Here is a 13,971-nt window from a genome sequence, read left to right on the forward strand (position 1 = left end):
ATCCAATATAGATCCATAGTTCGGCAATTCTTGATAATTTGGTTGCTTGTTACAATTCCAAGTATTTCCATAACTATAATTGGGATTCATGAACTTGTTGTTCACATGATACATGTTTGAGGTCGTATCAGGTTCGGTTAATCTCTCCAACTGAACAAATTACTCCGTAGTCGATACCTTGGAACGTATCTCAAATTTTCATAAATAAAGTCGATGTCCTCGTCGTACATATGAATAGGAACAACAATGATACTTTAGAAAGAAACAATTTTCAAGAAGACTAAGATGATATGTCCATCCTTAGCCTAAACTATTAATTGTATTCATATCTCATCATTTTGCCACAATTAACTTATTTGCAAATGAATATTAAGAAGAAAATTATTAATTCTAAAATTCAATGATATAATGAAACTGAGACTATATTATTATCATTATAGAGAAATTCTCAATAATACGTTGAATATTGCTAACATAGACAACTTTTGCATTCACATAGAAAATATATGAAAAAGGCACGAGTCATTTTGTCGCATAGACAACGATTATTAGAGATGAAGTAACGGCAAACAACAAAAAGGAACAGATGAAGCAAACGGCTCTTAAGAGAGAACCGTAGCTTTTTATTCCTCAAAAAGCTTCAACTTCTCAACAACAAAGTGACCTTCTTTATACCTTTGTTTAGGATCAAAAGCATATATATATTTCCAACCCAATTCTTCACCACAACTGCTGCAGTATATACTAGCTATGCTGTACTTACCAGTAATCAGCTGTCTCTCTTCTTTTCTTCCCAACACAACACTCATCACATGACTGAACATATAAGCTTGCCCTGATTTTGCCTATAATTCATTTCATTTTCTTTTTATTAAAAAAATGAAACAACAAAAATATTACTAATATTTTAGAAGATTTAGTTAATTACCTTATATCCTTTAGAAATAAGATCACTTTGAAAAGCAATAGGATTTCTGCAATTTAGGCAGCTGTATAAAGGATAATCATCAGGAGATGGTGATGGAGCCATGAGTTTAAAATTAGTTATCTATCTCTCTTTTAAAAGACAAAATCAGGTAATTGATTTAAGGATTGCCAATATGATCATCTCAAATAATTGGTGGAAAACGACTCAATGACTTTTGGGTCCTTGGATGTTACAATCCATTCAATAATTCACCAACTCTTACTATTAAAATAATGAATAGAAAAGTCTATTTAAATTAGAAGCATAAAACTATAATTTACTTATTCACCATAGATAAGATAAGATTTTAATTCTATTATAATTAAGATAGAAATAAGTGTTTTTTTTTTTTTTTTTTGAAGAAAAGTACTTTCAATAGATATAAATCAAACAGTAACATCAGAGGTTAACAAGGGCTCCGGAGAGGTCCAAGCAATAGCATGAGCGACTCGATTAGTTTGCCTAAGAACAAAAGCAAATCTAACATCAGGAATCTGCCTAGCTAGTGTAGAACAAGCCAAGATAACCGAACCAAAATCAGTAAACAATTCAGGGGAAGACGAGAGCGCTGCAACTACGGTCTGAGATTCTGATTCGAGAAGATGAAGTTGAATAGCCCATGAGAGAGCCTATCGAATACCTATCGCCTCCGGCATAGCCGGATGGTGGCAGTCAGGGAGTGTGGTTGAAAAATGCATACCGAAATCAACCTTCTGAGTCTCGTACTACTGCACCACATCCCATCTAAGCCGAATCCACGAAGAGAGCCACATCAACATTAATTTTCAACCTGCCAGGCGGAGGCAGACTCCAGTGAGTAAAACGGGGGGTGGGGTGAGCTGTTGTGTTAATGATTAAGCAGGTCTTCCGTTGCGCTTCAAGATACTGAGAGAGGAACTCCATCTATAAGCGGATAGACAAGGGCATTGGGGTACAAGCATTTCCCTAGACTTTGTCGTTACGATGACGCTAAATACTCCATAGTCATACATGCCTTCCCAACAATGTCGGAGTTGTGTTTTTGAAATAAAAGTACTAACCATTCTTGAAAGGAGTTCACAGGAGTAAAATCAAGTGGAAGGTTCGTGGATTGCCAACAAGAAACAACGTAGGGACAATCCAGAAACAGATGAAGTTCGTGCTCACCAGTCGCACCACACACAACACAGATATTTTGAATATCTAGACCTTTGAGATACAGCTGCTCTCTAGTAGGGAGACACGGAAAACCAACCTTCCAAATAAACAGTTTCACCCAATGAGGGAGTGTAAGAAGACACATAGACGCCCATTGTCTGTCACCAACACTGCCTATATCAAATACTCGATCTGCAATGAATCTGTATGCCGATGTAACAGTGAAGAAGCCTTTATCATAGTAATGTCAGCACAGACAGTCATCCTGACCCTCCACGCTTCCAGGAATTTGTAAAATTACACTAAGATCCTCCGGGGTCATTAAGCTTTGAAGCAACTCCAAATCCCAAGTAAGTGAGTCTGCTTTCCAGAGATTAGACACCCTGTCAAAGGCTGCAATCTGAGGGAAAGGACTACTGACAAAGAAATCACCGTCACGATGCATCCAGGGGTCATGCCATATTCTAATGCTTCTCCCGTCCCCAACCCTCCAATGAAAGCCTACTGCTAGGTGGGAAGAAGCATGCCAAATGCCGCGCCAAGTCTGACTCGGGTTGGAACCCAACATGCTGACAAGAGATCCCCTTATGGGAAGTATTTCGCTTAGAGAAGTTTACTAAAAAGAGCATTTGGATTCTGAAGTATCTTCCTCATTGATTTACCCAACATAGCCAGGTTGAAAGACTGGAGGTGCCTGAAGCTGAGGTCCCCTTGCTCTTTCGTTGCACACAAAGGAAACCCGTATCACTCTTCCACTTCGCCCAACCAGATTTAATCCTGTGAGCAACATCTCCATCTACTTCTCCATCCGTTTGGATAATATATCCTAAACATCAGAAGCAATCCGAGGCCTGAACAACTCTCCCATCTAGGGTGATTGTCCCTGCCTCCCTACTCATATCGTCGTTAAACTTACACTCCAAATATTCTGTCTTACTTCGGCTCAACTTAAAGCCTCTAGATTCTAAAGTTTGTCTCCATAGTTCCAACTTCCTCTCCACACCTTCTTTCGTCTCATCAACCAACACAATATCATCTGCAAACAACATGCACCATGGTATACCATCTTGAAGTGAACTCGTTAGTTCATTCATAACGATGGCAAAAAGAAATGGGCTTACTGCGGAACCTTGATGCACTCCAATCGTAATAGGAAATTCTTCAGTCTTCCCAACACTGGTACGTAAACTCGTGCATGCTCCCTCATACATGTCCTTTATGATGTCAATATATTTCCATGAAATGCCTTTCCTCATTAAGGCCTGCCAAAGTACTTCCATTGGTACCTTATCATATGCCTTCTCCAAGTCAATGAAAACCATATGCAAATCTTTCTTCTTATTTCGACAGTGCTCCATTAATTGTCTCATTAGGTGGATGGCTTCCATAGTTGATCTTCCCGGCATAAAACCAAACTGGTTTTCCGAGATCTTCACCGTCCTCCTTAGCCTTTGTTCGATCACTCGCTCCCAAAGTTTCATTGTGTGACTCATTAATTTGATTCCTCGATAGTTGACACAATCTTGGACATCGCATTTGTTCTTATACAAAGGGATTAGGATACTTTTCCTCCATTCTGATGGCATCTTATTGTTTCTCCAAATTTTGTTGAAGAACGTCATCAACCATTCGATTCCTCTCTCTCCCAAACATCTCCAAATCTCAATAGGGATGCCATCAGGTCCTACTACTGCTTTTTTCAATCCCATCTTATTTAATGCCATTTTGACTTCACCCTTTTGAATTCTCCGCATACAGTCACGATTTATCATATCGTGAGGGATACTTATATCTCCGACATCTTGTCCGTGATCTCCGTTAAATAAGTCATCAAAAGAGGACCTCCATCGTTCCTTGGTATCCTTATCTCCAACTAGGACTTTTTGGTCCACATCCTTCACACATTTAACTTTTCCGAGATCTTGCGTCTTCCTATCTCTCATCCGAGCAATTCTATATATGTCTATTTCCCCTTCCTTCATATCCAACCTTGTATATAGATCTCGATTCACCTTTGCTCTAGCCTCTTGTATGACCTTCTTTTCTTCCATTTTAGCCTCTTTGTACTTTTCGTAGTTCTCATCACTCCTGCATTTCCTCAATATTTTATAGGATTCTCGCTTACTCTTTACTACTTGTCGTACTTCTTCTATCCACCAAGATGTGTCGTTACCCGGTGGCATGCTACCTTTAGATTCCCCTAGAACTTCCTTCGCTGCTTCCCTTATACTATGCTCCATCTTAGTCCATATCGAATTTATATTTAGATCCATATTTTAAGTCCAAATATCTTTTTTGGCCATCTCATCCACAAATTTTTGTTTTCATAAACCATATGCTGATGATACTGAAGTCATAGGCTGATGCGAATTCTAAAATATCATTTCCTGCTTCATTTTTATCTCCAAAACCATACCCTCCATGAACACTCTCAAACCCATCTCGCCCAAAACTCACGTGTCCATTGCGATCACCATCCAGTACCATCTTTTCATCCCTAGGAACCTGTTGCACCACTTCCTCCAAGTCCTCCCAAAAAGCTTGTCTTCTAGAGACATCTAATCCTATTTGTGGCGCATATGCACTTATGACATTCACAACCTCATCCCCTATCACGAGCTTAACACTTATAATTCTATCGCTTTTTCTAGACACCGCTACTACATCATCAATATACTCTCGATCAATAAGAATACCTACTCCATTTCTACCCTTATCCTTTCCTGAGTACCAAAGCTTATAACCCCAAGGAGATATTTATCTAGCCTTAGCTCCAACCCACTTAGTTTCTTGTAGGCACATTATATTTATTCTCATCCTCTTCGTAACATCTACAATTTCAACTAATCTTTCTGTCAAAGAGTCTATGTTCCATGTCCCAAACCGTAACCTACTACCCCTACCCCTACCATTACCGTTACCGTGGACTAGCTTATTTACCCGCAACCCTTGCATATTTGACACCACCACCCGGCCCTGGGGTGGCGCGCCGCTTCGGGGCGACGACCTAGCAACCCTTGCACATTTTTCACTACACCCAGGTTTAGGAAGTGTAGCGCATCGCTGAGTAGGGAACGCCCCCACGATATTCATATTTTGGTTCATGTCATAAGATGTGGCTAAGTTTTACGCTGGCCGTCACAAACCTACCGCAACCCTCCTCCTTTGTCCGGGCTTGGGACCGGCTGTAAATGACACCAAGTGACCCTCACAGGCGGAGTTGTAGAATGGCGTGACCAATAATAGAAAATCATGATTTGTCATTTTTCATTGCAAATTTTACGAGGAATCTGTGTTCCAAGAGATATTATGATTTCTCTATTTCTGATTATGGATTATGTCTGGATTATGTCTGTGTATGCTAGAATGAAACTTTCATTGATATGAGAGTCATATGATATTGTATTCTATGTATAAGATCCATAAAAAAAAAAAACTTAATATGTAAATTTTTATATAAATTCTGAAAAGAGTTGATGTTTATTAAGAGTGAATTAATGCAAGTTTTATATAGAATGTTAAAATTGAACAAGTTATATTTGTAAGGGGTAAGGTTTAAATTTTCCCAAATGTAGTAGTATCCTTAATGTAAATTTCGAGATCAAATCAAGAAAACAATATAATATATATAGAGAAATTTTGGGTTCCGATAACATAAGTAATAAAACATGACTCTTGCATAGGTTCAATTGATGGTTCACGTGTTCCTTTAGGCAGATTCCAAAGAAGCTTTATTTACTATCCAATATCCGAATGAGTATGTATTTATAGCTAAACCGAAGTTCAAGCATTCAGGACCCATTCAATTACCACCGTATCAATTAATATAATAAATAAAATTATATAAATATTAATTAAACATGTATGAAAATTAATTAGTGATAGAAAGGTAAATTTGTCATTTTATATAAAATTTATGAATGGAATGACTATGTAGTTAGTGTTGTCTAAATTCAGGGATGCTATAGTGTGTTTTTAAAATGGATAGACTAACTAGTGTAATATGAACAAAGTTAATGACCGATAAATTATCAACCTTATATATATATTATTTTTTTTTCTTTTGTAAATTATTAGTTGGCTCAAATTATTATTTGTACTTTGATTTATCCAAAATTTGGCCTCTGTAATAATATTGGGTCAATTTTGGCTCTAATCTATCTTAATTAGTGAAATTTCACCTATTTAGAGGAGATTAGTTGGCAAATGACAATATCTTTGATAAATTTTAATTTAGAGGTTTGTTTTTATGTTTTTTTTTAATTTAATTAATTATTTTCACATAAAAAATATATGTGGTAAATAAAATTTAAGACGTATAACCTATCAAGTTGATGTGTCAAAATATCACCATATATAAGAAGGATAATGGTTTTATCAAATTTCCTTTTAAATTGATTAAAATTTCATTAATTAGTATAGTTAAAGAGTCTTATCATTTTGAATGGATGAACAATTTATTAAGCCTTTGTTTGGGAGTTTGGAGGTTAACGGATGTGAGAGTTAAAAGATGTAATGGAAATGGAATGGAAGTAATGGAAAGGAAATTAACCTTGTTTGGAAGTTTATAGGATGTAAATAAATTCGTTTGAGAGTTTAAATATGGAGGGGAAAGAAAGTTAAATTTACTCTGCAGAACAATAAATTTTAAAAATCTTTACTTTACTCCCATTAACTCCCAGTTTAGAGGTTAGAGGAAATAAACCTTTAACCTCGTTAACATTTATTTACTCTCAAAAAAAATAACTCATAAATAAAGTTAACTTTATGCTTAACTTTCCATTACTTCCATTAACCTCTTTCAAACTGGGTATATGGGCCATGCTGGATTTAATAACTCGTACTAATCCACCAACTCTACTCGGTAAGTCAGTACGCCTAAAATAGCTTGAAGAATTTAGGTCGACCGAAGTCGCCGAACCATTTCAATAATCCATCTTCACAGGCTGTTCCTAATTTCGTCTTTAACTTCTGTGCAATCTCTCTCTTCGTTCTTCTCACTCAACATTCCTCCGTGATATGGCGGATCCCTATTGGAGATACAGCGACGCCCAGCAGCAGCAGCAGCAACAGCTTCAGCAGCAGCCTCCGCATCCGCATCAGCCTCAGCCTCCGCATCAGCAGCAGCTGCAGCAGCAGCATGGAATCCCTACTATCGTCGGGAAACGCCCTCGTTCCGACTATGGTAAATGATTTTATTCACCAGTCGAGTTTCTTCCGGTTTCATGCTTTATTAAACTTGATTCTCTGTAAAATTAGGGTTTTTATTGTAGTTCTTTTAAATTTGCAATTCTATTACTTGCTTTCTCCATGAAGAATGGTCTTTTCCCCTCCAATTTCCCGATTGTGATATTGAGCGTTGTTGGTATCTAGAGATGGGATATCTTCTGTTCTGTATTTTGTGGAGGTGTTTCGTACTTCTGATCTTTTATGCGTGATTGAATTGTTTAATGCTGATTTATTCATGTACAGATTTTGATGCTGCACTCCAACTTCTGCTCAATGTTCTTCTGTATAACTGTTCGAATTATTATCATATCTAAATGACTATCCAGACAATCTTCTGCTTTTAATTGCTTGAATTATTACAAAACTTCTCGTCTCTCTAATCTAATGGATGAGATATAAAAGCATAGGGCTGTCTTATTTGTGTATGTTTGTGAGAGAAGATATCTTAGCGATCAATGTTACAGTTAACAGCATTCCGTTAACTGTGACCTTATTTGTGTTTAGAGATATATGTTATTTGTTCTTGTACTTGTTAATGGCATGATCTGCTGAGGACCGGTATGTGGTTTTTATCTTAGACCACGTGTTTGATAGTTGATCGTTGGTCGTTTCTTTTGTCTGCTACTGTCATATCCAACAATATTTATTCCTCTCTCCCTGATTCCGGTATTCTTGGTTCTGCTTTAAGTGCTACATTTGTTAATGTACAATGATGTAGGATTTACGTCAGTATTTTTTTTAATGGTCTTTTCTTCTTTTTACAAATGTTCAATGTTGATTATTTCCATTTTGAATGCATGATGAAAGGTGCTACTCGAGTTGTAGTTTTGTCTCCTGTAATACAGTTAAAGCTATATATCTACTTTTGCTTAAAGTTTTTGTTTGTTTTCATAAAGGGCAGGCACAAGCATTGCCTTTTTTCCTAGCGTTTTCTGTAGGACATCTTTTGAGCACCTCACTAAGAAGCATGGGAAGTTTATTTTATTGCTAAAGGAAGGTGTAAGATTAATGGAAAGGTCTTCATTTGCAGCTTCTAATACATATGCAGTGGCTCATATTCATAATTCACTTTGTATTTTCTTTTTTTGGACATTTACAGTGTTGGTTGTTTTATAACTTTTATTTTCCTCTTATGCTTAATATGTGGGGCATTATGATGTGCTAGTGCGATTTACTCTTAAAGTTATGCACTTCAGTTTATTCTTCTAGCTGAACATTGGTCACCTTAATATCTTAATTTGTTGAAGTAATTCTACATTTTTGTAGATATTCCCACTAGCCATGAGCTCCACAACTATTATACCCGTGATGATGATAGAGGAGCTGTTCATCCAGTTAGAGATTCCGATTCCATTGGAGCATCATACGATCGTTACCTGCGAGGCGGGGTGATTAGTTCTTGATATCATTTTTGCACCTCGATTCCAACTTTTTCATGATCTGCATGATTATTTAGTGGAACTAAATTTGAATGTTACATTTCAGGCAATTGCATCATATGGTGGAGGACAGCCAGCTAGACCAATAGGTGGAATGCCTAGTCGTCCTGTTGATGAACTACGGGTTGTGAGTATGAGGAACTTGGACCCAGGTTTTACTGTGAAAGAAAGGATGGGGGTAGGAAGGGGAAGACCAGAGGCTCCCCTTCCTCCCGATGCATCTAGTACATTGTTTATTGAGGGATTGCCTTCTGATTGTACACGACGGGAGGTAGCACGTATCCTTTTGTTGGCTTCCATGAGTCATCATACTATTTTTTTTCCCTTTCTCTTCTCTTTTTGCTCCTTTACTCATATCCACAGATATTTTTCGCCCTTTTGTTGGCTACAAAGAAGTGAGACTTGTGAGCAAGGAGTCGAGAAGAGTAAGTTTGTTTCTGTTTCTGCTTCTTGTTCTTTTTGTTATTGTATGTAATGTCAAAGTTAAGGACGTTGATTGATTAAACATGGCAGCCTGGGGGTGAACCACTGATTCTCTGTTTTGTTGATTTTCTGACTCCTGCCCATGCTGCTACCGCCATGGATGCCTTACAAGGTGAGCTTGACTCTTCTTCTTTCTTTTTACCCTCGTTCTGTAGGTATCTTCGTCTTGCATATAAATCAAATTATCAATTCACTGGTTGTCTAAGCTATATTTTCTTTTCTTATATCTATTACTTTTCTGCATTGGGTGAAGAGGAATGTCAGGACTGTTTTAGAGTTGCTCTGGTTGTTTTGATTATTACAAATACGCTGAATTCTGTTAAGCCTTTTTACGCCTTTGGTGATACGAGATGGTGATGCGATTCAGTTCTTAACTTACCATGCTTGTGTGAGGTGAAATTTCATAACAAGTTATAGCGGACTACAAGTTAAGCAACTTGTAAAAGAGGACACTGTTGGTGGATTTTATTATTTATTTTATTATTTTTTCTTTCGATGGAATTTAGGATTGGCCTTATCTCTCTTTTTATTTTAGCCTACTGAAAAGGAACAACTACTCGAAGCCGGTTATGGATGATAAATTATTTGAGGTATATCTGCTCCAATCCGTTTAATTGGATCTGGACAAACCTACTTGATATCTTTCTAATCTCACTTGCGCGAGCTTGACCTTTTTAAAGTTGCCTCCTGCCCTCCTCCTGTTGAGCCACAAGCTTACACAGAAATATGATTTCTTTGTTCAACGCGTGAGGTAGAGACAAAAGCCTGCTGGTGGTCCAACTGTTGGAGCCATATAGGGTATCTATTCCTTTTCTCTTTTGGCGTTGCCCTCAGTTATTCAGGTATAACTGTTGTTTGCGAGTTAGTGCGTTCGGAACTGATCAACATATATGATATACATCGAGTGTGTACTTGCGATAAATGGTTTTAACGATCTAATATGCTCTATCTTCTCCCAAATTGGCCGCTCAAAAAGCATTGTCAGTCGTGTAGTGTAAATAGTCGAGCTCGATTTTGCAGGTTATAAATTCGATGAGCACGACCGTGATTCGATCCATTTAAGGTTGCAATTTGCTCGCTACCCTGGTGCGAGGTCAGGTGGCGGGCATCGCGGAAAACGTTAGATAATGCGGCTGTGCAGGTGATTAATACTCTCCTTTATCCACTCAACGTCTTATTATTCATTGGCCATTAGGTGCTAAGAAAAGCTTTATTGTAAAGCAACGAATCAGGCTAAATCATGGAGCGACCCTTCTCTGTAGGATGCGAGCAGCGAGGTTATGATAATGAGGGGCAATACAACAGCCTTGCAGTTACAGGAATTACAGAAAAATCGTAATGGTGCCATTATTAGGATGAAGTTATCTTGTGTTTTATGATAATTATTAAGCGATTAATCGACTCAGATAGAGTGCGCTTTTATATGGAAGTTTATTTGTTTTGAATTACTTAACAGTCTCGGTATGACTCTGGAAATAATTCTGATGGGTTTATTTTCTAGCCAACCATAATGGTAATATCTGCATGTTTTGAGAGATACTGATGGATTTATTTCTAGCAAAGCATATCCATGACTGTACATGTGCAACATGTACAATGCGGTAAGTACACTTGATAAACATCGGTGGCTGTGCTAGTGTGATAAATTGATATTCGTTACTTTACTTCAGTCTGATTGGAAAGTAATACATATTTTGGGTTTAATACGAAACATAGGTAGAATATCTAGTTTGACCTTTTTATTCAATTAGCATGACTTTTTTAGATATTTTTAGTGTGTATTATATTTTAACTGAAGGTTTACCAAAAACTTCATTGGATTTTTTAAGATCTTGTTCAATTCTAAGATTTGGGTATAAAATAGAGCAGTTGGGTCCTCGAGCATCTATTAGTATATATATTTTCATCTACGTGGGGCGTTGATCCAGTCCAATCTTTGTGATTTCCAGAACTAGGAAAGTATACCCCTCGACGTTTGTTGGCCTTTGTTGTTGGAGCTTTGATGCTTTCTTCAAATATTAATTACTGCTATATTTTCTTGAACTTGAAAGTATGCGAAGGTCATGAACATGGTTTCTGCAGAATGCAGTATTTGTGCAAGGTCTTGTCTCATCTCGTGTTTAGAACTTGATAAGCATTGTGGACGATCCAAGACCAGTCTCTGTATTATTCTAGTCAACAAATGCTCGTAAGATCTATTCGATTTAGAAGTAGGATGATCCTTCCTTCACTGACACACTGGTATGTAAATTCTGTTTCATAGCATTTTCTGTCATAGACAGCACCTCAAGCTGTAGCTATTTCTGTCTGTGGACCGGCCAACTATTTTAACATGATTACTAACCATATATAGAGTCATAAGTCATAAGCCGAGCGGCTACTATCTGTTGCTATTGGTGAAATTCTTTGATTTATTTAATGATCGAAGTAAGTATTGAGATATTTTATCTATTAATTTAATAACTATTGAGTTGCTGATTAAATAGAATTGTACTCGTATTGTGCCCATTCTGATTTGTAGAGTTGTTATGCTGTAGGATGGGATTTTTTAAGGCGTTTGATGAGCTCCTTGTTGAGCTGATCAAGCCTTTTTCTTATATGTTACCCTAAAATATATTATATCTGCAAATTTATAATATTTTATGCTTAAATTTTGATTCGATGCTAGTCATGAGTAGAGGTGTAAACGTGTTGAGCTGAGTCCGAACCTAGGTAGGATCGGTATTGACTCGTTAATATCTCGAGCCGAGCGCGATCGAGTTTTAACCAATTTTATCATACATGTATATAATAAAAAAAGCCTTTAAAATATTTTAACAAAAACAACATGACATGGTTGAGATTTAAGAATAATAGATGATGTTTGTTGTTGGAAAACACAAACTCGCAAAACAATTTAAAAAAATGAAATATATATATATAAAGCTAATGCATTTTTTTTTATCATAACCTGATTTTGTGCTAAAAGCTGTAATGATCAAAGTTTTTATAATTTATCCTATTCGCTAGCTTCCGAGATGAATTAGTGCTTGAGTCGACCTTGAACTCGAGTCAAGTCTTATTGAATCGAGTTTTGATCGAGCTCCGAGCTTGGATAATTTGCGAACTACTTATGACTTTGGTTCTATCTTTCGAGCTATCGATTCCTCCAATAATGACATGCTCTCCTCTCTTCAAACTGTTTTGTAACTCAGCTTGCAAATCGATCAAATCAATGAGCCATAATCACCTTTAAGCACTCATAATTTGAGTCGAATCCATAACAATCTCATGAAAGCATTTACCAAGTGAATATAATTTACTAATTTCAAATGTTAAAGGGTTGACTGACTTGTTGCAAAAAGGAAAAAAAAAAGGTAGGGTATTTTAAAGTTAAATTGAATTAAGGATTTAGGACCATTAGATTATATTTTAGGGATAGACGTATCTCGTGGATTTGTTAAATGCTGGTAGTTTGATTGAGGTACAGACTTGTGATGCCTTTATGATATAAAATGTGAAGTTAACAATTAAATATGGCGATCTACTTGAGAAGTCTCAAAGATGCAGAAGAATAATTATTGAGAAGTTAAATTATTTTTTAATCACACGACTTAATATCGCTTTCATGTCCTCTCTCAAGTCACATTGACATGCAGTTAGTCACATTCTGAGATATCTAAATGGTGCTTCAGAACGTGGTTTGTTATATCAAAATCATGGTCATTACACTATAGGAGGCTTCATAGATGAAGAATACGTTGGGGACTTGCATAAAGACGTTCTACCATTATTATTATTGTGTATTTGGTGCGGGTAATCTCGTATCTTGGAAAAGTAAGACACATAATGCAGTTTCTAGATCGATTGTGAAATTTGAATATTGAGCTATGATATTGACTAATGTGAGCTTGTATAGCTATCTATGTGAAATTGGTTTTTCCTGGATAAAAGCACTGAAGCTGTGGTGTGATAATGAAACAATCTTCTATATTGCAAATAACCCGGTGTATAATGAAAAGGCCAATCATATGTGGGTTGACTATTATTTTATGCAAGAAAAGCTAGTAGATGGTACAACCTCAACTTCGCATGTCAGAATAAGGAGTGTCAGAATAAGGAGTGAACTACTATATGTGTTCAATTATATTTGTACCATGATCAACATCTATGCTTCAAGGAGTGTTATAGATAGCTTTTCTTATTTGTTACTCAATCATATGTATAAATATGTTTTAATAGAATTTAATTTCCTTGTATAGCATATATATTGTATATTTATAGTTGTAATTGTTGTTATCAACACACAAAATGTTATCTTCCATTAACTATGTTTACAATTACCTTGCGGGGCATTAGATGCCTTCATTTATGTGAATTAAAGGATTTGCATATGAATTTAAAATTGTTTGAAACATGTATTTGAGAAGCTTGGGACCAAGCTTATACGATTTTCTCTATAAGGAAGAGTGTGAGAAAGGAAGAGAGAGAAAATAAGGATTTAAGAGAATGAATGAGATTATTAGGTAGATTAAAAAAAAAATTAACATTTTTTAAGAGTAAATAATAAATAACTGGGCCACCTTTTATGTTGTACAAGGTTAAAGGGTCATTTACATGAAAATCATAAGTAGTAATAATATTCTTGCTTTATCAATTTTAATAGTTTAATTTTTAATATAGCAAAAATTTTAATTTTTTTATTATAAATGTCAGATCAGTTTTTGAAAAAGTTAA

The 13,971-nt window shown here is 36.3% G+C and overlaps 2 protein-coding genes across 6 annotated transcripts; one reads left to right on the forward strand and one right to left on the reverse strand.

Moving 5' to 3' along the window:
* Window positions 1–406: 406 nt before the first annotated feature.
* On the reverse strand, window positions 407–1,118 carry LOC136219573 (protein yippee-like At4g27740). The gene is made up of 2 exons (XM_066007025.1): window positions 929–1,118; window positions 407–845 (listed from the first exon to the last, which is right to left on the reverse strand). The coding sequence occupies exons 1-2, from the start codon at window positions 1,028–1,030 to the stop codon at window positions 624–626; spliced, it is 324 nt and encodes a 107-aa protein (XP_065863097.1). The 5' UTR covers window positions 1,031–1,118; the 3' UTR covers window positions 407–623.
* Window positions 1,119–6,964: 5,846 nt separating this feature from the next.
* On the forward strand, window positions 6,965–13,651 carry LOC136219574 (RNA-binding protein 1-like). 5 transcript variants are annotated; one of them, XM_066007026.1, is made up of 7 exons: window positions 6,967–7,289; window positions 8,600–8,721; window positions 8,819–9,050; window positions 9,136–9,197; window positions 9,286–9,367; window positions 10,276–10,396; window positions 10,477–10,790. In XM_066007026.1, the coding sequence occupies exons 1-6, from the start codon at window positions 7,124–7,126 to the stop codon at window positions 10,377–10,379; spliced, it is 768 nt and encodes a 255-aa protein (XP_065863098.1). In that variant the 5' UTR covers window positions 6,967–7,123; the 3' UTR covers window positions 10,380–10,396; window positions 10,477–10,790. The 5 variants fall into 5 exon arrangements, with proteins under 5 accessions (XP_065863102.1, XP_065863101.1, XP_065863098.1 ...); XM_066007028.1 differs by having other exon boundaries at window positions 10,488–10,790; XM_066007027.1 differs by having other exon boundaries at window positions 10,518–10,790.
* The last annotated feature ends 320 nt before the right edge of the window (window positions 13,652–13,971 follow it).

The sequence above is a fragment of the Euphorbia lathyris genome, chromosome 2 (genome assembly GCF_963576675.1).
Source record: "Euphorbia lathyris chromosome 2, ddEupLath1.1, whole genome shotgun sequence".
NCBI lineage: Eukaryota > Viridiplantae > Streptophyta > Magnoliopsida > Malpighiales > Euphorbiaceae > Euphorbia > Euphorbia lathyris.